Raw genomic sequence first — 23,754 nt, forward strand, 5'->3', positions numbered from 1 at the left:
TTTAAAGGCTATTACAAAGGCCTGTCAATGCAAAAAGTTTAACCGGAAAATTGTACAGCGTGTTTGCAAAAGGGAGGAACAACCGATTTTGTGAAAGGTTCAGCAAAAACGGTTGTCACGTGACTATTATAAAAATAAGGATGATATACTGTGTCCAGTCGGTTTCCCAACATCAGGGCTTTTAGAAAATATATACTTTATTTGGGTTTGGGACTTTTATAACTCAGAAAATGTATAAATCTGAAAATGTCTATAAGGCATGTAGCTACCGTAAGTTCCATTTGCAACAAATGTTGGTGCTTTAGTAACTGATGGAAGATATCTGAAAATTTTATAGAAAAGCTTATTTCGTAGAGAAAATCAAATAAAATGGCACATCGACACTTCAAAAGTTGTGGAATTAGTAGACAATGCCCTGAAATAGGTGTGAACATGCATGCTTCGTAAGATAGAATTTTCACTTGTGGACACATACACGATGTGAACGTGAAAGTGTCAACACTGGCTGAAATGCAAAGAGATGCATGTAAACTAACCAATAAAGGATGACCGGTGCGTGACAATGTAAAAAAAGCCTCCATGCACTATGCACAGAGACGGTTAAAGTGCCCCCAGCTGTCCCCGAGATTCAGACCGAAGATGACAGGCGTAAGGATAGCGTACAATCTTGTCAAAATGTTTTACTATTCAAGGCTTTTGCATGAGATTTCTGTTCTGATCAAGAACTTAAAATAACGTCGAACTAAATTTAACTTATTTAATCAACTCGGCCGTATCGGTCGATGCCGTGCGGATGGAGACGAAGGGGATCGATCAAAATTTCGCTTATCCTCTCTCGGTAAATTAAAAAATGAGGTTTGTTTGATAAGGATCACGACATGACAAACCGCTAAGATAACACCATTTACACGATACAGATATGACCTTTTGAGGTCAATTATTATGATGTTATCTCAACAATTTCGTCAGTCAATAAGCTACACCTACAGCAGAGCTCGAAAAGTGAATAAAACACGATATTTAAAGCACGATATTTAAAGCGTACAAAAATTCGCTACGCTATAGCCCGGTAGGCTCTGTGAGCCTGGCTTGCTAGGAATACCGTTGAGGGCGTATCATCATATTGTTGAGGATAGAGCGGCATAGCGAACGATGGGAGGGGGGGGGGGGTCTGTGCAGATAATCTAAGTATGTACGACCATGCAGGTTCTGATAACCCCGCCTCATGCACCTTGCTGCGTCAAAAATGTCTTGCGTTATAATGTTTTATATATAGTAGAAACTAAATTGAAAAACACACAACTTCATCTGAGTGTCTCTGCACAGCAAACTTTTGGGGCTTGAAAAAACGACCCATAAAGGACTTGAACCCATGTCCCCCGAATTCAGTTCGGATGCTCTACCAACTGAGCTAACGGATCAGTTCAAGTTAGTTTGACGTGCGCCGTCCTGTTGGCCTTTTTTCTTCCCCGAATGAGACCTCAGATTTACACTGGTTATTCTCTCGAAAGAGTTGTTTTAAGGAACCGTTTGCTCAGACACTCAGATGTAGTTGTGTGTTTTTCAATTTACTTTCTACTTTAAATTTCCACGCTACACAACACTGGGGAACCTGTCTTATTTCAATATCACGTTTCTAGTCATATATATATATATATATATATATATATATATATATATATATATATATATATATATATATATATATATATATATATATATATATATATATATATAAACACTTTGACAAGCGTGTACAGGCACACTCTCAATCGTTTGTCTTTTTGAGGTCATCTCAAAGTACAAATGTGCGATAATCTCCGAGACACAATAAGCAATCTAACTAAATGCTCCAGTCCGTGCTCGTTTCTGGAACGGTTTATAGTTCGATGTTGAGCAAACTAAACTAACTTATTTTGTTCATCAAATGGGATGTGTGCCTATATTTAAAATACTAGTTATCAAAGATGAAAAGAATACTGTCGTAAAAAATACTGATGTTGAGCAGCATTATTTCCGGTCGGTCGGGGTGATGAAACTAAATCGCGGCTGATTCATCTCTGTCGGAGTTGTTCAAAAATGAGACACTTGCCATAGATTAGCCTCAAATGTTGGCCATTCAGACTGAAACATGATGAAATTTCGGAAGATCGCTATAATGTCGTTCTTCTCTATACGTTTTTCTGAGCTTGGTTTTTACTAAATTGCTCTAATATTACCTTTTTTTAAATCTTAGTTATCTTTGCTTTCCCAACCAGGGCACAACATTACCTTTTTTCACTTTCAAATTAACCTAGGATTCATTTAATTCGCATATTAATAGACTCTTACGTTCTTCCTCGATTGTCTGTAACTTATTTTTTTATCCTGATAATGATATTGCGCCCGTATTTCAGGCGTCTTGAAATTTGCGTCATAGTGATTCACTGAAATAGTTTCGGACAAACTCAAGAAATTTGACAACTACTGACGAATAGTCGGCAAAATTTACAGAGACTAGCAATAATAAATACGGTCATTTTGCCGTCTTTAGTTAAGCGGACTCGCTTGGCGGAAGCAGTATATAACGGTCTGTGTTCCAATTTTTACCCTACCGTATAAATGTAGTATATGAACCAGTGAGATCATTATCCTACGCTGTTCTGAGTGGCCCGGAGAATTTTTATTATATACAATAAATTGACCCTATCAAAATTACGTTTTTTACATTGTTTGGATATTGATATTTTTCTATACTTTTTTACTTTTGATTTGAAGTCTTTTGACTCTCCATTGGCGGCAGCACATGTTCGGGTACAACCGTCATGTACAGACTGGAGTGTGACTGTAAAATTTGTCGGGAAGTTGTTTACAAGAAAAAGCATCTTGCATTTAGATAAACAACCCATAATACCTTTCCAACTTATTTGAAACGGGGATTACTGTAATCTTTCCGTGATGAACATTTTGTGAACGTCTTTGCGATGTGTTCCCACGATGAGTGTGAACTGATTTTGTGTTAGTAATAATCGTCAGAGATGGTCCAGTGACCGTGATAAAATAGACACACAGATGCAAAATCATTGTGAGGAAGATGGTAAGAAATTCACATTGCAATATTGCTGTCATATTTCTCAGCAGGAATAACCCAGTTTTACACATTGTGTACAAGAAGAGCAAGCAGGCGTTTCCAAGGTAAATTAGTATATTCCCGGTTTGTGAGGTAAAGTTGTCCAGACTGAAAGGTTGAGTTGACGCTGAAAGGGTAGACATCGGGCCCGACACGGTCAACTGAGATCCGGTCAGTTTGGCTTAAGCCCAGAAACCTGCGAAGTTCTGTATGATTACTGTTCAGCATTTGAGTGTTTGAACTCATTTTTCTTGGTCAAAGTAATTCAGTAACAATGTACGCCAGATTCCTTTTGTTGTTTTTGTCACCGTTATACGTGTATATGGACGGTTTTGCGATTAAAAACGGAAAAATATTCAGTGCCCGTAAATGCGTGCAAAGTTTATTCAGTGACTGTTTACGCAGCAGTCATCAGTACGACTAGGATTTGCCACCACGTAACGACCGTAACCACGCACCAATAGTCCATACGAAAATCTTGTGCTAAATTGAAGGAGGTCAAAGTTACGGTAGGAAAGGTCAGTCCATTGTCCGTCAAAGTTGTTGATCAGAAAAATCTTCACTGTGCACCAACTACACGAGTGGCCGTTATGGGTCTACACGTCCCACGTGCTTTCCATTGTTCCTGGTTACGAGCTATGTTCAAAGTGCGTCAAGTTACGAGTATTTTCATGTTCAGAGTTACAGACATTATTGGTGAAGTACTGGGTACATCGATTGTGTTCAAAACCACTGTTTCTTTGCTCTTCGTGTTTCTTGTGTCCCTAACGTCGACTGGCTCTATGTGCGTACTCACATAGCAGTCTGGATGAAGATTTCCTAGATAAATTGATATAACTCATAGTTTATTCCGCCTCTGTCGCAAAGATACACACTGTTTTACACGTGCCACTTCTAGGCCATGGGACCGATTACCATAATTTTAATAAATGGAGTGGCAAAATATTATTGTTTGCAAGTACCTTGATATACTGGACGAGACCATGTTGCACTAGTACTGCATGGGCTTTGATCAAAGTGTGTGGGCCGTCTTTTGATTTGGTTGTCTGAACTCGAACTCCCACCATAGTTAAATATGTAACCTCCCTTAAAACCTTGTGATCTACGATATTTGCAGTATTTTCACGATGAGTAGGTAGCTATAGGTGGGCAGGAATTTTTTTCCAAAATATTTTTATTTTTAAATATGCATTTCTCAGGGGTTCGGGGTAATCAAACTCTGGCCACAACATTTCCAGCAAAAATGTATCATACATATAAAAGGGGGGATGTAAAAGTCATCCTCGTATAAGCAAAAATGAAATGCCAAGTAACGAACGCGTGATTGTATGGGTTTTCCCTTTCTTGTTTTACCTGTGTGTTTACGTAGCTCTAAATGTTTAGGGTCGGCAGGTCAAAAATAGGGTAGGTCTATATCGGGTTATCGGAAAAGCACAATATTTTTTTCGGCCCAATCGTGTCGACTAGTCATCGGCCGGCGCTCACAAGGTTTACAATAATTGTAAGCTGACCTAACTTGTTCATTTTTCGACCTCAATATGAGAAAGAAAATTCATCGAAAGTTTATTTCATCGACCATTTCTCTAGAATGTCGCGCTTGATTCGGAACAGCATGCGATAGTACGTTACTCAATAACCAGTCTTCCAGAATTTGTTCATTTTAAAAAAATATTACTTCCAGTATGATGGGTTAATAAATAGTGGTTTCTCCAACATGTAATGAAAATACGATCAAATGGAGTAGAAGTGTTGGTATGATGGTGGGAGGCCAATAATATAACTGGTTCACACAGCCATGGTAGCTATGGAAATACGGGGTTCATTCTCAGAAGTATGCAATGTACTGCGTATTGCTGATACTCCCTTGGTTAGCGGACTGTTGCCGTCCGTTTCGCCATACACACCGTCAATTGTCCAACAAGGACGTGCACGAGGAAACACCATCATTGTTGCAGAATTGTTTTGACTAGTTTCACGGAGAATATGGGCGATCTGCATACGATCGCACACCGAACCGACAAGTGTACGCTTAGATAAAAATAAGGTGTCCGAAAAGTTTAGTTTTATTCATCGCCTTTGTTATCGCCTAAACATCCCCCTTTTTCGCAGAGACAACAACATGAATAAGCTCATCTCCCCAGTGCGTGAAGTACGACCGTTCATCCAATATATTTATTCACAGTTTCGCAAAACCTCTCGTCAAATAAGATTATGTGCTTTTGCGAACGGGCCAAGTTATTGTACATACGTTGGTCAGAAACTAATGACAATTTAGGTTACATCTTTCAAATTAAGAGAGAGTATTGAAGATGAAAATACTTTCATTGATAGACAAAAAAGAGAAAGAATGAGTCAGTGAATATCATAGACGGGGAATCGAGATAGCCCACTGTCTATAGTTTAATTAATTGTGAACAAAATTATTTCGATTAATTGACTACCACAACCAGAAAGGAAATTTATTCAACTTTGAAAAAAGTCACCGCCTTTCCTTCACATCGGATTCCCTAGCAATTGACGAACACACGATGTCGGTTAGGTCCTCATTATTTTTTTCTAAAACGGCAAGACGTTAATAATAATAATTTTAACGACAGCAGGCACCAAAAAAGTATGAACTTTAAATGACCGTTCTGTGAAAGAAACGATCGGAAAAAGCGCCATGTCTTGATACGACGTCTACGCAGAACGCGCTATGGCTCTAGTGACATACTACAGGCAGGCACAGGCGCTCGATCCGGGTAGATATGCCCGCCACCGCAACCTTAATGAGTATTTAGGTTGTAGTAGGGGCATATCGACCACGAGATCGATAAGTCGAGCCGAAAATAGGTCTATTGAGCAGACTACCTAGCTAAAGACCGCCTGTGCTTGCCGGTCTGCCCCTGTTCCAACAGCACTTCTTGGATGTACGAGCGCCCCAGTCACTAGTCTTGCAAACGTTAGAGTTCACCCTGAACTATGCGATGGTCTGTCAACCGTATTTTTGCCTGAATTTTGCGATCGTCTTCTGATGAACACGATTCGCTGATAAAATTTATTTCTTCATCTGTTTTAATATTTGATGAAGTCAGCCCACAAACTTTGGGTAACTCTAGTACACTTAATTAAAATCATCAAAGATACGTCAGGATCACAGGTTTAAAGTTAAATAAGTCTGCATTGTTTTACTGTCAGCGTGATTGATGGACATAGTAATGATGTCAAAAGTCGTCATACGGTAGACTTCTCACACCCTACATGTGTTGTCAATGTATTGTGTATCTGGCTATTGGTGTGCCAGATATAGTATTCATTGGATTGCTCGCCTAACGCTCGCATCAGCTTCTCTGCCAATATCCGTATATACGGGTAGTTTTTTCAATTAATTTTACTTCAAAATTTAGTCGTGAAAGGAGAATTCAGTGAACTGAATTAAAATTACATTGTCCCTGTCTATCCTATTTTTAACAACCGCTTTCCTTTCAAACATGATGATATTGTATTTTTTCTAAAGTAGTGCGACAGATTTGTACAGTGAGCAGTCCACCCGGCCCAAGAGATATCCCCTACCACCACACAAGTAATATGCACTCACAGAATGGGCAAAATTCTTAAATGCTTTTGTAATCATTTATGTCAAATCGCTTAGCAGAAGAAGCTAATCTGTTTGTTTGTTTGTTTGTTTGTTTTCCATATCGTGCATCATTTTACTGAATGTACAATTGGGCTTTATTCTCTTAACTTGATCAGAGCCACATGAACAATTCATCTAGTTTAGCGTTACGATGACAAAATAAAGTCAGGATTACTCCGCCTAAAACAGTGAATTGTTACATTAATGCAGGTATCCGGAGCCACATGTACATGTCCCCACGTGACCAAGTCTGACCTTCTATAGCCAACATGTTAAACTAATATGTTACATTGCTAAATGAATGAAAACCATGACCTAGACTCTATTTTATCACCATTTCATTGACTTTTTATGTTATTTCGTGAAAGACTTTATTTAGTTATCTGCACTTCCATCGCTCTATAAGACTCCGATAATTTGTGAAATCGAATTTAATCTGTGCTTTACTGAATTTATCCTATTTTGAAGCCCTTGAACTTAATGGGTTTTTTTTCTGAAATTGTTTTCACAAAAATTCATCTAGTTAAAAGCCTTCAAAATTTGCGAACATAAAAGGGGGAGAGTCACATAATTTATCTCTCAACTCGCTTACTAGCACTGCATTTTCTGAGATAATTTTCATACTGACACATTGCACAATTATTATTACTGAATGTTGTTTGAACATTTAGCAATAATTGCGTAATATGCCGGAGGGGGAACTCTAGTTTCGTAAATATGAGAGATCTGATTTGTTAAATTAGCGAAACATGTTACTATTACCATGTTGTGTGATATGCTAATTCTCATAAGATATTATCGCTTTTTCTTTAAATTTCTGTATTCCAATATCGTTCAAATATCGCATGAGTGAAACATTTGACAGCATATTGAATCGGTGAGTCTTTATTGCTTACTAGCCTGGCTGTGAATGACACTCTGTTTAACAATGTATTCAAATTGATTCTATACCATAGAAACAATGGGCGACGTGCTGACCATTAACGTTTATTTATGGGCATGGGCGAGAGGAAAGCCAAATTAACGGGCGAGGCTGCGAGCCGTGGTTTGCTCCCCACTCGCCCTTGCCCATAAATAAACGTTAATGATGGTCAGCGCGGAGTCTGTTATTTCCATTATATTATCAACGAACCCCGAATAACCGTCAAAATTTACGAAAATTCCCGTGCGAACGACAACGGGGCCCCAGAACCTGTTAGTGAGTAGTGCGCGCAGCAAAATTTGGCAAATCTAGAGATTTTTTGAAAAAAGCATCTAAACTTGGCCCACAAATGCTCCATTTTATTTTGTTGTTTATTATGATCTTTGTACAAATCACAATTTTCGCTTTAGCCGTAAAGTTAATATGTTTACGATATTGTTTATATTAACGGGCATGGAAAGAAACCAATCCTGTGTATTTGTGGGCAGTCACGTGGGTCAGCTCGACCAATAAAAATGCGACGGACAGGGCATGGTAATATAATTTCAATTCATTCTTTCCTCCTATTTTGCACAAGAGACACTTTACAAAATCATTTAGATCTCTTACCTGAAGTTCTGCATCAAAACATTAACCCACCTTTTGACGGTAAAAACAGTTTACGATAAAATGATTCACGTAAGCGTACATTGGTTACAATCATTCGAAACGTTTTACCGATCGTTGACTTTCACAACTGGTATGACATGATAATCACCGCGTCCCCTTTGATAAAGTTCTGAACATGTTAGTTATCTTTGACGTCGTTTCATTTCCTCCAAAGCAACCACTGTGCCGGGAAATCATTTTATCATTGGCTTATGTCAACTAGCATTGATTCAAAATTGACATCATTTATTGCAAAGGTAATAAGAATATCCATTAGCACATGGTTCAAACTATTTTGGGTTTGGTCAGTTTTTTTTTTTCAAATCTTAAATAGTTTCAGTACAAATCGAATGACATCAGAGGAAAGAATATTTGCAGTGATATCGGTCCTATATCTGAGGCTTTTTTCAATGAAGATTCAAATTTTACCTAAATTTTATAGGAACATTTTATGGGCTTAAAACTTTATGTAACTTCTTATCGTAATTGTAGCCAGATCTGTGTTATGTTCCAAGATGATAAATACTGCCATTGACAGTATGTCCACATACGAACAATTATTTTAAAAAGTAGTGATGATTGAATGATCACTATATTATGTTCAAGTTGTAAGTTTTAAGTGTTTGAATGTTAATATATCAAACCATTTTGCTGATCTACGGCAGCTCCCCACTGGCAGTCCACATCATGTAAACATATTTTGTGGCTGATCTTCACACCAGTCTGTGGAGCATATAATTTTCACAAGTTCGTACTTCGGAGAAGCCTCTTCAAAATTGTAAAAATGCAATCAGTATTTAAGTAAAACGGAAATCTCGGCCACTGTCAACGATGAAAATGCAAATTATCCAATATTGTGACTTCATCGTATTCATCGCTTGAATATGATACGATAATATGAATTCGATGATATTTCTGACATTTTGACAGTCGGTGTTGGTTTTTAGAAATATATTTTGAATAACTTAAAATAATTGTTCGTATGTGGACATTTGGAAACTTACAGGATGGCAGAAATTTCACGGTTGGAAAAAATATTTTCAACAGTTATGGCATTTCTTGGTTTAGTTTGACCGATTATTTGTTACAGCCGTATTTCCTCGCTTATCTCATGTTTGTTGTCGTGTCGAATGTACGTTCTTATTTGTTTCCAGTTATTCCGATGGCTTTGTGAAGCGGCATGTGACTTAAGGGTGATCGAGTCACTTGCTACGTCATCATAGCTGCAAACAATAGAACGCGCACTCAACGACGCGCGCGTCCACTGTATGGGGCTGTGCTCATTGTAAAAATTACACCGTGGTTTTTATGGGAACCTGTCTCCATACAACTTTATGTCAGAGCTTTTAGCATGAAAGCGGACGTTGTTAGTGATGATTGAATACGGCAAGTTTTCAATCGGATTCGAACCCACAACATACGGCATCAGTCACCTAGCTGAGAGGCCATTGACAGAACCGCTCGGCTAAATCTCCACTTCCTAAAAAGCGTGGTTCAATAGCCGGCTAAGTTGTTACATTTTCTGACTGAGACCGCTCAACACGTTGTAGAGTTCGTGGAGCACTCACGCACGCATGCTCACTATCATACATAGCACATACACACTTTATCGAAGCGAAGAAACGAATTTCATCGCTTTAACTGGGCGAACAATAACCTCGGGGACAATTCTGTCCACCAGCAGTGTTACCAACCCAGGGTAGAAAATACGGCTAGTTTTCAATCGGATTCGAACCCACAACATACGGCATCAGTCGCCTAGCTGAAAGGCCATAGACAGAACCGCTCGGCTAAATCTCCACTCCCAAAAAAGAGTGGTTCAATAGCCGGCTAAGTTGTTACATTTTTCTGACTGAGACCGCTCAACACGTTGTAGAGTTCGTGAAGCACTCACGCACGCATGCTCACTATCATACATCGCACATACACACTTTATCGAAGCGAATGATCACTAATTTATGTTCGAGTTGTAAGTTTTAAGTGTTTGAGTTTTGATATATTGACAAAGTATTTAAAAATCCCAACAAATTAATTAAAAAGGGACATATTTCTCATCAATTTATGATTTTCCTTGTTTCAAGTATGGCGAAGGGGTCACGGTGATGTTAAGCGATGTAGCATTGTAAATAGGCTTGTGACTCCAAATTTTTATTTGATGCATATAATTTGCAATATGTGAACAACAATTTATGTGAAAATAAACAAAATTGTTGGAGTGAAAATCTAAATAATTCTACAAAGATATTTAGATATTATCAAAACAATATCTGTACCTAATTTTACTGACTTAGGTGCCGTAATTTCAGAGTTATATACATAATTACAAAGTTCATTAGATATGCAAATGAACCCTTAATTAATTTCACACTACTAAATGCTTTAAACTACAGTTAGATATCAGTCGGATCAGTATCTGCAGCAGATTTCATCACATTTGGTGAAGTTATATCGGAGTTATATGACTAATTACAACCTTCATAAAATATGCAAATGAGCTATTTATTAACTTGACACTGTTTAATGCTTCTAAGTATATTTAGATATATATCAGGTCAATATGTGTTGCAAGTATCATTTGTTTGGTGCAGGAATTTCAGAGTTATCTCACTAAGTTCATTAAATATGCAAATGAGAAGATAATTGACATGACACTCACAGCATCATCATAATGTTCTTAGATTGTCATCTGTGAATAGTTTCATGAAATTTTGTGCAGTATTTCTTGATATATGTCTACACTGTTATTACCGTCTCCATAGGGAAACCATTGTACGGAAAAAATGATATTACATAACTTCATTAATATGCAAGCCACACTAACCAAAATCTAATCAGTTCGTGCAAGTAGCACATGGTACCTATGTACAAAATCTGAATTGAATCTGTTCAGGCGTTTTTGAGTTATCGTGTTAACAGACGGACACACACACACACACACACACCACCACACACTAACACACACACACACACACACACACACGGACAGACAGACAGACATCGCTATGACATTAGCCCACGTGTTTACACACGTGAGCTAAAAACTAGTTCCGGTTGTTCCGCAAAAAATTGTGAGAGACTTTTAAAGGCTGTGTTAGTTAGGCAAATCTCCATTACCTCATCATTAATTAAATCTGTACTTTTAGAACAGTCGATAATTGTTAAAATTTCAAAGTAAGAGAAAGGTGTCGCCCTGAATTAGTGATTCTGATTTTTTTTTCTGGCTGAAAATGCAAGTGTGCATTCAAAAAATAATAATCATTGACAATCAGTAATAGTTTATTTGTATAAGCTTGTATGTTTATATTTAAATTCACCACTTTTAGAGATACAAGTCTTAAATGAATCCCTCATTTTGGATGTTTAATTTACTCTACTTGTATTGACAAGATATTTTCTTCCGCGCAATCAGTTCTCAATGAGATTCCTGAACAGACGCTTCACTGAGTATCTTCGCTTGAGGGCATCCTTCATGTATGCGTTATAATTGTTGTCTCAGGAATTTTGGAGTTAAAAGCATATGTTAATCCCGACAAATGTCACCATTGACACACAACATACAAATAAGTAACTGGTCATTGAAATACTGTCTGTACACATTTACAAGTGAATGTTATCAGAAAGCAAATGGTAACATGTGATGGCTAGTTCGCACGACTGTACGTAGCAATGTAACCGTTGAAGTCGATATGTGCACCGACCGAGAAAAAGCAATGACAACAGAGTGAAGGAATTTGCCGTGGATTCTTGACGACATTTTATTGGTGGATAATTATCAGAATTGGCTGTCCTCTTCCACGAGATTTCTACTAAACGCTGGCTTAACTCGAAAGAATTAAATTGGCTTCCTAATCGGTATGAAACATGCCTCGAGTAATAGATTATAAAGTTATGTAAAATACATCGTAGTGTTATGCAGTTTAATTCATGGTGTATGACTGAAGGTACCGGCCTAAATCGTAATGCTCTCAGTAACTGACGCTGTCGCACCATGTTGTCAATTGCAAGCACATATTTACATTTTTATTACTGGACAGCAATGATAAAAACCCAGCTTCGAAGTCTCCCTTCCACTCTCCATTTTTTAAAGAAATAGCACAAATTGAATATCTTCCGATTATACATAATAAGTGGCTCGGAATACAGTTTATTTACACAGATAAGTCCGAAATAGTGAAAGAAGGAAATGTTGCAAAAGGCACGATTTGACACCAACTTTATAACTTTCCCAACTTACATAAAATTATGCATTATATGTTAATTTACTGAGCCAACTGATCTTTGTCACTTCGTAACTCATTTTAACTTACCAACACTGACAAATTGTGTTATAACTAGTACTGATATTAAGTGTTTCACTTCCCTTACTGACAATTGTATCTTCTGATATGGTTTTAATCAATGTTTCTCTGAAAAGACTTTGACTTTACTTTGCACTTCACTTTTCAAATCTCAACGGCTCGATGTAAACATTGTCATTTTCGAGTATTTTCAGAATCCCCCACTTTTATCATTTGTTGTTGTTCAGAGCTCCATATTGTAAACATGATACGCGTTCCTGAGCGATGATGTTATTAAAAAGTGGTATTTGTGTCATTTTTTTGATACGCAATGCTGTCAATAAAATATGTCTACGCTACTTTTAGACTACATGACACTGACGAGTTGCAATATGTCATGAGTGTGCAGAAATACGTTCGTATGGCCAGACTGAGACTCAAGGATTCCGCTTGTGTAACCGTTTAAGGTAGTTCGCGCCTCGAAGGTGAAAGACTTAAACTTTTGCTCAAACTTTCCTCAAGATATCTTTCAACCATTCTCTTTCAAAATGAAGATTAAAAATCGGGTCACCGTGCAAATTTGTGTACTAGGGAAACAAATAACTCAAGGTTTACCGATATCTATAATTACAAATGGCGGCCATCCCTGTGTTAACTCTATGGAGAAAAATAAAATTTTCGAATTTTGAAAAGCTTAGCCAGTTGAAAGTTTTCCTACACCAAGAGCTTTAAAATGAACCCCCACAAGTGGTATATTAGAAGAGGCTTGTTAAAGTTTGATATTGCAAATTCGTGTCCCTGAGGCGCTTTTAACCTGACGCAAAGAAAGGGTTGCATACATTCGGTTAAATACACGCGTATCACGACGTCTGTTTGCTTCTTAACCAAAAAAAAACGGGTTTTCTATCCAACACTGCGTAAAATAGTGACCTCGTTAATCACGTCAACCTACGATTTCATGTTTATCATTCAATATTTTTCAACTATTGCAAAGCCACACGGAAAGAATTTCTATGACATTGTGACCGCATCAAGTGAATGAGTAATGGAGGAAGTATTATATTTAATTTGCTTCCGTCCCGTTCTGTACGTTTTTCTATATATCTCGGAACTGAGGAAATTATATTTATATATCAACTATATTATAGACTAGTCAGATAATTGCACTGTTGTACATCAATACAGGTCATTCAGTAGACGGCGGTAAGCAAAACCTTTTTCAAGCGGGCATATTTTTAAGTTTGAAAATGATAGAAAATTTTACCACATCATTTGTTTACAATATCGAAGGCTGAAGAGAGAGATTATAGACTAAAGTCAAACATTAGATATAAAGCGATGGTTTCATCACATTATCGTTTATGTCGTATATAGGCCTATAATATGGCAGTCTGGAGAAACTCCTCCACACTTGGCAGCGGTAAATGAAAAGGATGTCACCACGAAATTGTTTTGGAATATAGTGTACCATTTGAAGTACAGGACGAGATTAATAGAATCTCACACCCCCAAGGACCTTGGATCAGATTTCTCACACGAGTTAGGGATATTTTGTTTCACACTCGCCTGCGGCTCGTGTGAGACAAAATATCCCCAACGAATGTGAGAAATCTGATCCCAGGTGCTTGGTGTGTGAGATGCTTTTTCTCACATGAACACAAAATGCGTTAAATTAACATAGGACATGTACAACATTATCTAGAATCGTGACAACTCTGTCGTCTGCCACTGTACTCTGACCTGCATACTTTGTAGATCAAGTCCGTGTGTTACTCGTCGTACAATTGGATATCATTTTGCGCGTTGAACGAAACAGACTGTTTATCATCCAATCAGAGCTCGTGAAATATTTACTTCAGAGTGTGGGACGATTTCTTAGGGTGTGGGATCGATTTTTCCCACACCGTGGATCACGCACTCCAAGTGGCCAGGAATGTGAGAAAAGAACTATCCTTATTCGCGCATTTATTGAGAAGTTTTGCTTTTGTCAGATTTAAAAACATTGAGGGGTATCCTATATTGTCAACTAGATTGTATGGATGAAATATATTATCATATCAAAAATATCTTCGGTTGATAAAGCCATACATAAAAACATAGAGCTGTTTTTCTGCTAAGAATGTTCAAAACTTGGGGAACTGATTTCATTATTTAGTTATTTTTTTTACAACTATGCACTTATATTCATGTAAGTATAGATTTTCAGACATACAGCTTCGCTTTTAAAGTGGTAGGTAATATTGGTACAGTGTAGATGCATTGCACGTCAAGAACAAGAAACAAAATTCATTAAAAGTGCAGATTTGATCAACAGAGTTTGCGCGTGTTACGTTCCTTCTTGTGCTTGGCTATTTTCACGCAAATTAATCACAATTCCGCTATTTCAATGACCATATTCCTTGATTTGTAGCAGGTATAACGGTTTCTTTTTAGCGTTGCTACCAATTTTCTCAAGACTTAATCATGTAAATAACTCGCATCTTCTGTTTCCATTTTATTTAGGGTGGACAAACTCCTCTTGATGTTGCTGATGACAGAAGGTTGATATCATTGTTAAAAGTAAGTTTATTTCGTTCAATTCAAGACGCCCTAAAAGATTTTTAAATTTAACCAAATGTATCATCATATGTCAGGGTTGATATTTGCTTCCACTTTAGCTATAGAGAGAACAAAGTAGAGTGTTCTGTTCATCAGACATTTTCAAGGAGCGAGGAGGATTAATTCGATATACACACACCTAGACTTAACAACAACGTGACGTTAGCAGTCACATTTACCTTTTCAATGCATTCTTACCGACATCTCACATACGACACGTCAAAGACAAACTGTTAAATGGATGTGAACTGCTGCTTCGTGAAACGTTTTCCGTCACGGTTAACACACACTCTGCTATGGAAATATAACATTTACTGACGTTGTTGTGATTGAGGTTGACATTGTATCCGTAGCGAGAACGTTGGGTAGAGGGTACTCGTACCATAAGCGTAACGTTCTGCACAGACTTTACTTTCCTCGGCAGCAGTAACTGGCCGGCCGAGCAAGGTTCGTATGTCCGTGTGCCATCGCGTTCACCTAATGATCTACCCAACAGCTGCAGGCTAACAATAATGCGACAGTCTGCTTAAGGTAGACCGCACCTCGGGGACAGACATTCAGACTCTCAAACTTTTACAATTCCCTTCTGATATACCACATGCGGGGTTCATTTTAAAGCTCTTGGTGAAAGAAAACTTTTCCATGGCTTAGTTTTTCGAAATTCGAACATTTCTATTTTTCTCCATAAAGTTAACACAAGGGATGGCGGCCATTTTGAATTTCAAATATCGAGAAATGGTAAGTTATTTGTCTCTCTAGTACCAAAGTTTGCACGGTGACCCCATATTTTTATTCTTGCTTTGGTAAGAGAATGGTTGAAAGTTTCACTGAGGAAAGTTTGAGCAAAAGTTTAAGTCTTTCACTTTCGAGGTGCATATTACCTTAAGAGTATTCCTTCAATTTGAACCGTTTTGATTTTTATATGCCCATCCTTGATTAAGACGCGTACGTGCCGACTAACACACCCGACTCACACAGTCGCAATGTCTAAAGGATTTTGCTCTGATATCAGAATTGAACACAAAGACAAAAACTTGAAAATACGGACATCTTATTTGTTTTTGAAAAAACATGTAAAGCCACGAAGGTAATACAAACGAGAATGTTAATTTCAGCCTAGACTGTTATCGGCAGTGTAGTATGTGCTATGCAACGTCTACCGCGCGTGTGCCGTTGTCTGCCATAGCACTGCAGGAGGTATTTTTGCTGTTTTCAGCACAACTTTGTATCCTTTTTGTTACCTAGAATAACAGAAAATGAGACGGCGATCGATAAACCCGTGAGTAACAATACAGATCGAAAGGAATGTCAGTTTTGAACATCAAGTCTATGGAGAAGCGAGCGTGTAAATCGCTCTCGGAAAAGATGTAGGTGAAAAGTGGCCGGTTTCATGTAGAAAACGACTGCCTAACGACAAGAGAACGTTTGACATCATCGGAACAAGATAAAAATTTGCTGTAACTGTTTCCAACTCGTTCGTGTTGTGCCCTGGTTAATACTATTCCAAAATGAAGTTTGATTTGAAGTTTCGTTTTGGGGAGGATTTTGATGTAAACGAAGGAATTCTGTTTCTTGAACTTATGCGACAACTTTAGACGGTCCCTTACAACGCTTGTCATTTGAGTTTGGAGTTTCAGGTTTGTCACACACGGATTTCGCAAAAACGGATTTCTTGACTGTGAAGTACAAGTCGTGTTACTCTAACGCGATTGCTGGACGTTCTCTAATCATACAAAATAAAATTAATACACTGTAGCAGAACTTATACCTCTCGAAAAGTAATTTTTCCCAATTCAGGCGTTTTATTGGCTCAAAACTTTGCAGTCTCGATCAGCCTATGATATTTTCTCTGCGTGTCTCTGAGCAAGTCTGAGACAAAATACAGTCGGGGCCACTTGTAAAACATGTCTGTGTGACGTTTGACTAACAGTTATCGCCATACCATGTGGTTCTGCGAGGCAGGGTTGTGTGTATAGCCGGTAACACACAGCCTTGCCACTGGGAGCTTATCTACTCATATTTATCACCTTAGAATAATCTATTGAAAGAATGCAGATTGCAAAGGGAAGAACGTAAGTCCGTGGAAAGGCAATAAGCAGTACAAGTGATCTCCAGCAATTTATAGTTCACGAAATACAAAGATATTGGTGGTGATAAATTGATTGTTTTTTGCAGTTCATACGTACAAAGGGCTAAGAGAGATATTTTGAATGGCAGCATTGACAGTAAAGAACGTTTGGCAATGTTTTTGCAAGACAGTTGAGTCTCACTCTTAGAAAATGCAACAGCATTGCAGTCGTCGACTATTACTATCACTGGATTGATGTTGATCGACGTTGAATTATAAGAAGCCATCAAAATGTTACTGCTTTTACAAAACTTAACATGTGCGGGCTTCGCTGCTAGAAGTCACTCCAAAAACATCTTGTGTGTGCCTATCATTAATATCTAAAATCTTTGTAAGTGTTCTTGTCGTACTAAACGTAACTTTTCGTAACGTTACCATTGTATTTCAGGCTGCAAAGAGAAAGGCTGCCATGGAAGCAAAGTTTAGTGTATTGATGAAAGAGCCGGGGGTTACTAGAAACAGTAGCAAGATAAATGTGTGTGGATTTGGTGGTGTTGGAAAAACCACTCTTCTGAAATCATTACAACGGGTAAGAGAGAGAGAGGAGAGAGAGAGAGAGAGAGAGAGAGAGAGAGAGAGAGAGAGAGAGAGAGAGAGAGAGAGAGAGAGAGAGAGAGAGAGAGGGGGGGGGGGGGGGGGGGGGGGGGGGGGGGGGGGGGAGGGGAGGGAGGGAGAGATTTTGTGTTTGTGTGTTTGTGTGTTGTGTGTGTGTGTGTGTTGTGTGTGTTTGTGTGTGTGTGTGTGTGTGTGTGTGTGTGTGTGTGTGTGTTGTGTGTGTGTGTTAGCAGAATGTTATCAGTCAGTGTATTATATGTGACTGACATATTACATGAGCTTGTGTTCTCCGGCCCCAGCGAGGATTTTGGCGGGGTTCCATGGCATGCACCATTTTAAACATGCATTGTTAAACAAAGTATGCTGCCAACAAGTTAGTTGCATGCTCTTGATTTTAAATTGTAAAACGATAAAAGAAAAATGCACAATATCTGTGATCAAAATGCGGCAGCAAGATCCGATGTATTCACACATAGATGCATACACACAGCGATGTGAAGATACTTAAGTTAGATTTACATTCATATAAGATTACGATTTACATTTTCACGTTTCTATCAAAAGTAATACATTACTGTTACTGCTCATTAAACGTTTGCTGCCAGTATTTTTATTGCTTTCACTTACAACAAAACTTTGCTATATGTTCCATTTATTAATGACAGAAATCATTAATGCGGTGTAGTCGGCTATTCGGCTTTCGTTCAAAGAGATTTAATCTGATCGTTTATAGCTCATGTAATCTGGCAAACATATACCTTTTACTGTCATTTGTGCTTGAAAAGGCAGAAAATATCCCAAGTTCACAAGACAAAGTAACACCATGATGAAAGGAAGGCTTCATAATTTGCCCATCGTTCTCTTTATTCCTTGTAATACTGACCAGGGCTTCTTGGAAGCATACTTCACTCGTCGATCCGAGGAGAGAGCACCTCCTCCAGACAAAACCACACATATACCGACGCCTGGTATTGAAGTCAACATTGTCAATATACCAAAGGCTGGTAAATACAGAGCGTGGGATTTTGCTGGACAACCAGAATATTACGTGACTCATAATATGTTCTTGAGGGCGGACGACTCAGTGTTCTTGGTTGTTTTCAAAATAATGGACGTAATAGACGATTTTGATGGTACACTAACGGAAGAGGTAAGTTGATGAAGTTTACGTCATCTCATAACACAACATCTAATTCTACATCAAAATATTAAATTTGATATCTCTTCATTGATAATGTATACTCTCATATAACAGACTCAAAGAAATATCGTTTCTTATCTTCAAATGACTAGTTACTGACATGGCCACGATTCATCAAGTCTAGAATATCAGATGACCAGAGTAGCGAAAACAAGCCAACAGTGATTTTAGTGGCAAGTGGAGCTGATATGGTGGAAACGCCTCTACACGATCATGGTGAGTAAAATATGCACATATCACTGTTTTCTAAAACATTGCCGCAAGTATCCAAATACGATTGACATCATCAGTGTAGCCCCTTCTTGTAAAACTGTAGTGAATTTATTTCAAAGCCGAGCCTCCAGGCCGTCGTAAATTATGAATATCTAATAGCAACAAATGTATAACTATAAAATCAGTCTGTGGTATTTCACGCACAGCGCAAAACACGCATACGTACGTCTGATTAGATACCGCAGATTATAAAGTGTGGACAATCTAGCTCGTTATGCAATGGACCTGTTTGCTTCTTTGTAGCACTGCTGTCTTAAATTACAGATAAACTACAGAAAAATTGCAACCATGTAATTACAACCCTAGTTTGACATGAGAACCCTTCACCAACACGTTTATTTGAAGCTAAAATTCGATGTCCTTACACAGCTCGGTTTTATGTGATATTTCTTACAATTTTGATCAATACTTATTCTACCACACTAATAATGAGTAATCAAACATACCTATCAGAAACAGAGGCCTTCTTCCATTCATTTAAAGAATGTCAGGAATTATAGGAAGGTTATGTAAAGTCACCAGACATTTTTATGGATTGTCTGTTTCCAGAATGGGAAGTTTGATTTCCTCAACTGCTTTAAACATATATAAACAGATTTTCAAAGCCTTAGCCTGGAATTAGTAATTAAGGACAAAATAATAGAACTCTTGTGCAACATCTATCACCTTGTGTATTGTGTACAGTTGACAGTTTCATACTTACTTTTGTAGCAATCAAGATCGTTGAAGACATCCGGGCGCAGATTCAGGTCATGTTCGGGGAATATCTGAACATAGTGGATGAAACATTTCTGCTAAATTGTCATGATTCCAGACATAAGGATATGGACAGACTGCGTAAATGTCTATCAGATTGCAAGGTAAATTCAAACATTAACATACTACTCTACAAATGAGAAACGACACGTGAAAACAACGATAATATCATAAAATATGAATGTAGAATTGATTTTAAGAAGTTTTAACTGTACGTCAAGGCGTATTTTGTTTATTGTACTTTGAAATGTGCTAAAACTTGATTAGTTCACTGTTTTCCAAGGCTATACCCAATTATCTCCGCCAAACTGTTTAAGAGAAGTTGAAATAGTTCAAACACGCTTAAATCTTAATGATTTACGGTTAAAGCTTAGAAAAAACCGATTGAAGGCAATGAATTGTGTCGCATTCGAAACAAAAAAAGTTAACATGACTGCCAATCGAAATGGTAAGTCACAATACATATTCATATTGCCAAAATGACTCTATAAGTCGCGCTATAGATTAAATTCAGTCTTCCTTATAAGCATACGGCATATTAAAATCATTTTAATGTTTCCCTTTTAAATAATGTTCATAAGCATTGGATTTCGTTCACTACTAGTTTAACTTATTATAATATGTCTCAATTTCGATTATCCCCGTTGCTAGAGGGAAGAACAAATACCTAAACTTTGTGCGAAGATTGCAGACGTTAAGAACAAATGGCAAATCAACGATAAGTTCCCAATATGGTATTGGCCTGCCTATGTGGAACAAGTGAAGAAAATAGATCCCTTGGTAGAGGAAGATTTCCTGAAACGGCTACATCTTATCTTGACAACATTGGAGAGGTAGATAATTTCTTAAAAAAATCTTATTCCATTAGTTTTGATCGGAGGGGTTTTCATAGTTGATGATTCGTTGCTTTGTAATTTATGTTCGATATATGCCCCTTCACTGCCGCTATATGTGAAAACAACATGACGACTAATAGCGACATATTTACCTTAACCCTTGATTTCCATCGTATTTTGTATTTTGTATCACAATCACCTCTGTACTTGCTAAAAATTCACTTCTACTGCTGACATCGGACAAAGTATTGTTTGTGTCCGATAATCGGTGTCCACACTAATTGCAGAAGAAAAAACGGAATGTTGTCACTTGTTCCTATAGCCGGAGATAGATATTAAGCTCCTTACAGATGGCACAATCATGTTTTTAATGTTATAATAAAGCAATAAAGCACACCCAGCGACGCTATACCACGAGATTTTGACCATTTTACGGCATATATGCACAAGCAATAGCGAGTGCATATAATTCTTGAACTGATCAAAACGGAGTGGTATGCCGTCGCTGGGTGTGATTTATTGCTTTTATACCATGACAGTGTATTGGAATTTTGACATGAAACGTCAAAAAAGGAATTTAAAATTTGCTCTCGCCGAGAGTTCGCGCATGTGCCAGCCGTGGTATATCGCGAATATACCATGTTTCTCTTTGCGTCTCGACCAATAAGATCGCTATATTTGTACTATCAATATACTATTATAGTATTTTGCATGTCTTCTCGTTTAATATATCATGGATGTTTTAGCTATGAGACCTCACTAAACTGCTTATATGGGATATGTACGGTACATTATTCAATACCCTGAGCAGAATTATTTATTGTCATCTTAATAGAAGTAATGTTATCAAATTGTAATGGAAATTTATATTTATTAGGTATTTTCTGAACATTAATTTTTCCTTAATTGCAGCTTCTGTTTATCAAACATTCACATGGCGATGATACCATTGTCCTCAATATCCAGTGGCTGTGCTCCAGAGTTTTTGGACCGATGCTAGCCACTTAAATTTTTCGTCAATACAGCAAGAAGTTACGTAAGAATCAGAAATTCGACAGTCGAAGTGACATTGACGAAGTGTTCAGTGGCTTTGCCGACACTGAACTACTTCTTAATCTTTTGAAGATATTCGAGCTCGTCTTTGAAGCCGACCACAGCCCTTCGGTATCTCTTAGCGATATGCTGTACATCGCACCTGCATTATTGATGGACGACATGCCAGAATCACAGTGGGCAGTGGATCCAACAAAACAAATCTATTTCGGTCGAAGAACTCAATGTCGAGATGAAACAGATAGCTTCTCACCTGGATTGTTTCCACGACTAGAGGCAAGACTTTACAATCATTTCCGTGACCTAGGTCAGACTCCCAGTGGAATATGGAAGAATGGTATCAAAGTTTGCCATGTGGTTGAATGTTTGGTGTACATGACCAGGGGTTGGAGAGCCATTCATATCTGTGTTAGGACAAAGGATGAAGAAACATCGGAGACTGCCACAACTTACTGGAGATGGTGTCTGAACAGGTCAATAACGTTTTAGAAATCAGTTGCCCTGGCAGTGACATCGAAATCAAAGTTCTTAGCGCTCATTCATTGAGGAATCATGTCGACCCGGAAAAAGCTAAATTCTACTCAGTGCAGCAGATTGTCGAAGCAGACATGAAAGGTGCCGGTGTCTTTGACGAGAAACGTGGCGCCGAAGATGCAACTACAGATTTGCTGTGCGCTGGATATGATGCTACACTACTCCGTGCTCTGGGATACGAATGTGACGTCAAGTGGATGAATCATGAAACACAGGAAAAATTCTCTATGATAATGGATATAAAGAGACAGATTGCAGGTGACTATGGGACAATGGCAGATCTAATGGGTATACCACCAATCAAAATCCGAAGTTGGGAAGGCAAATCGATGTCAATAACCAAGCACATATTATCGGAGTGGTCTAAACAATGGGCAAAGCGAAAGAAAAGTGGTGGATCGCCAACTGACGGCCACATGTTATATGAGAGTACTTTCAGGAATTTAATGAAAATCCTGAGTAATGAAAGTTGCCGTGTAGAGCAAGCAAGGAATGAGATAGTTGAAATGTTTCGACGTCTTGGTCTGTCCGCAGGGGACCACAGTATCACAGAGAAGTCGTAATTAAGTGAAGAAGAAGTTGAACACAGAGTTAATCAAGCCTGCTTCCAACATTAACTATCGGAACAATGTAAAAAATAGTGATAACAAATGCAAAATCAGCGACTGATATGTATCAATACAGGTATACCGAGATAAAACATTCACTTTTTACAATTCTTAATGGCACCTTGAAAAAATCCTGCCATAAATGACATAGAAATGAACACAATTATGATGCAAATTTGTTCAAAATCAAGTCGTAATATCTTGATTAGATTATTTGAGAACATAAGAACTAAAACTTGTGTTTTTTACAAAGTGCATTTCTTATAGTCGTTATTCAGGAGACAAAGATACCGGAAACAGCGTCATCTAAACCAATCGTGCAGCCGTATTGTATATGTTTCACCAGAAATGAATATGTTTCACCAGAAACATTTAGCTTATTTTCTCTAACCTAATGTAGAAGATTTTAAGACGTATGCTAAATTGGTATTATGATCAATAACTGTTCTATATTTAGTATTGGAAATTTGTAACCTATATGTGTCTGAGTTTGTTAAGGGTACGTTAGATCCGTCAATATATCATGACGACGCATATTTTGGTGTTAGACTGCATTTATTCATTTAAGTTTAACCTACATTAAATACTTCGATATATTTGCAATGTACATTTCATGACGAGTTGCTTGGAAGTATAAAAG

General features: G+C 37.9%; 1 protein-coding gene across 1 annotated transcript; it reads left to right on the forward strand.

Annotated features, from left to right (window-relative positions):
- Positions 1–579: 579 nt before the first annotated feature.
- Positions 580–22,461, forward strand: LOC139124696 (death-associated protein kinase 1-like). The gene is made up of 8 exons (XM_070690816.1): positions 580–648; positions 15,075–15,131; positions 17,687–17,827; positions 18,740–19,003; positions 19,147–19,270; positions 20,039–20,187; positions 20,735–20,916; positions 21,945–22,461. Exons 1-8 carry the CDS (start codon positions 580–582, stop codon positions 22,459–22,461), a joined length of 1,503 nt encoding a protein of 500 aa, XP_070546917.1.
- The last annotated feature ends 1,293 nt before the right edge of the window (positions 22,462–23,754 follow it).

Source organism: Ptychodera flava (assembly GCF_041260155.1).
Source record: "Ptychodera flava strain L36383 chromosome 23 unlocalized genomic scaffold, AS_Pfla_20210202 Scaffold_24__1_contigs__length_23054250_pilon, whole genome shotgun sequence".
Lineage (NCBI taxonomy): Eukaryota > Metazoa > Hemichordata > Enteropneusta > Ptychoderidae > Ptychodera > Ptychodera flava.